At 51.6% G+C, this 574-nt stretch overlaps 1 protein-coding gene across 1 annotated transcript in view; it reads right to left on the bottom strand.

The window, feature by feature from the left end:
• Window positions 1-506: 506 nt before the first annotated feature.
• SDRG_16869 (hypothetical protein) overlaps window positions 507-574 on the bottom strand; it is a gene marked incomplete at its 3' end in the record, with an annotated part of 1,039 nt that continues 971 nt past the window's right edge. The window contains exon 2 of the mRNA XM_008623092.1: window positions 507-533. Coding sequence (XP_008621314.1) covers window positions 507-533 — 27 coding nt within the window. The remainder of the gene's footprint in view (window positions 534-574) is intronic.

Genomic DNA, 574 nt, shown 5'->3' with positions numbered 1-574 from the left:
CCGTGTGTTTTCGGGGTTAGAACAACAAGATTGCACCAATCACGTGCGAGGATTTTAATACGAGCCCGAGATCGAGTTGAAGGGCCACGGCAAAGGGCGGCACTCGCGTTTATATGTCCAGGCACAGGTGTTCACAGCCGTGTACCATTCGGAGACCAATGAAATTGCGCGCCGATATGGCAACGTGGTTGATGCGTCTGACCACTCTCGACGGGTTTATGCACTGCGTCCACGGTGCGTTCTTTCAACTGCGAGCTTCCAGTACACTGCTTTCTGAATATTATGGAGCTACCACCTCGCCGAATGGCACCAGTGGTTTCTCCATCGGAGACGTTATGTAGATATTTCTCTCCGTGGAGCACCCTTTCGTAACGGATAGATACTGTTATACCGCAGTGAGGAGGTTGCGATCCTTGGTAACCTCACTGTAGGCGATTCCCAACCTTTTTCGTTTCGCAAAAAGAATGTTTTTCGAAGCCAGCGTATTGACGCTCGACAGCACAACCTCAACAGCACCGTCGCCAGGGGCGGATCTATCGCAGCAGAACTTAGTCCGCGTGGAAGGCTCAAGTTT

The sequence above is a fragment of the Saprolegnia diclina genome (genome assembly GCF_000281045.1).
Source record: "Saprolegnia diclina VS20 unplaced genomic scaffold supercont1.158, whole genome shotgun sequence".
NCBI lineage: Eukaryota > Oomycota > Saprolegniomycetes > Saprolegniales > Saprolegniaceae > Saprolegnia > Saprolegnia diclina.
Note: the sequence above shows the minus strand (reverse complement) of the source record. Positions and strands in the feature narration are given on the sequence as shown.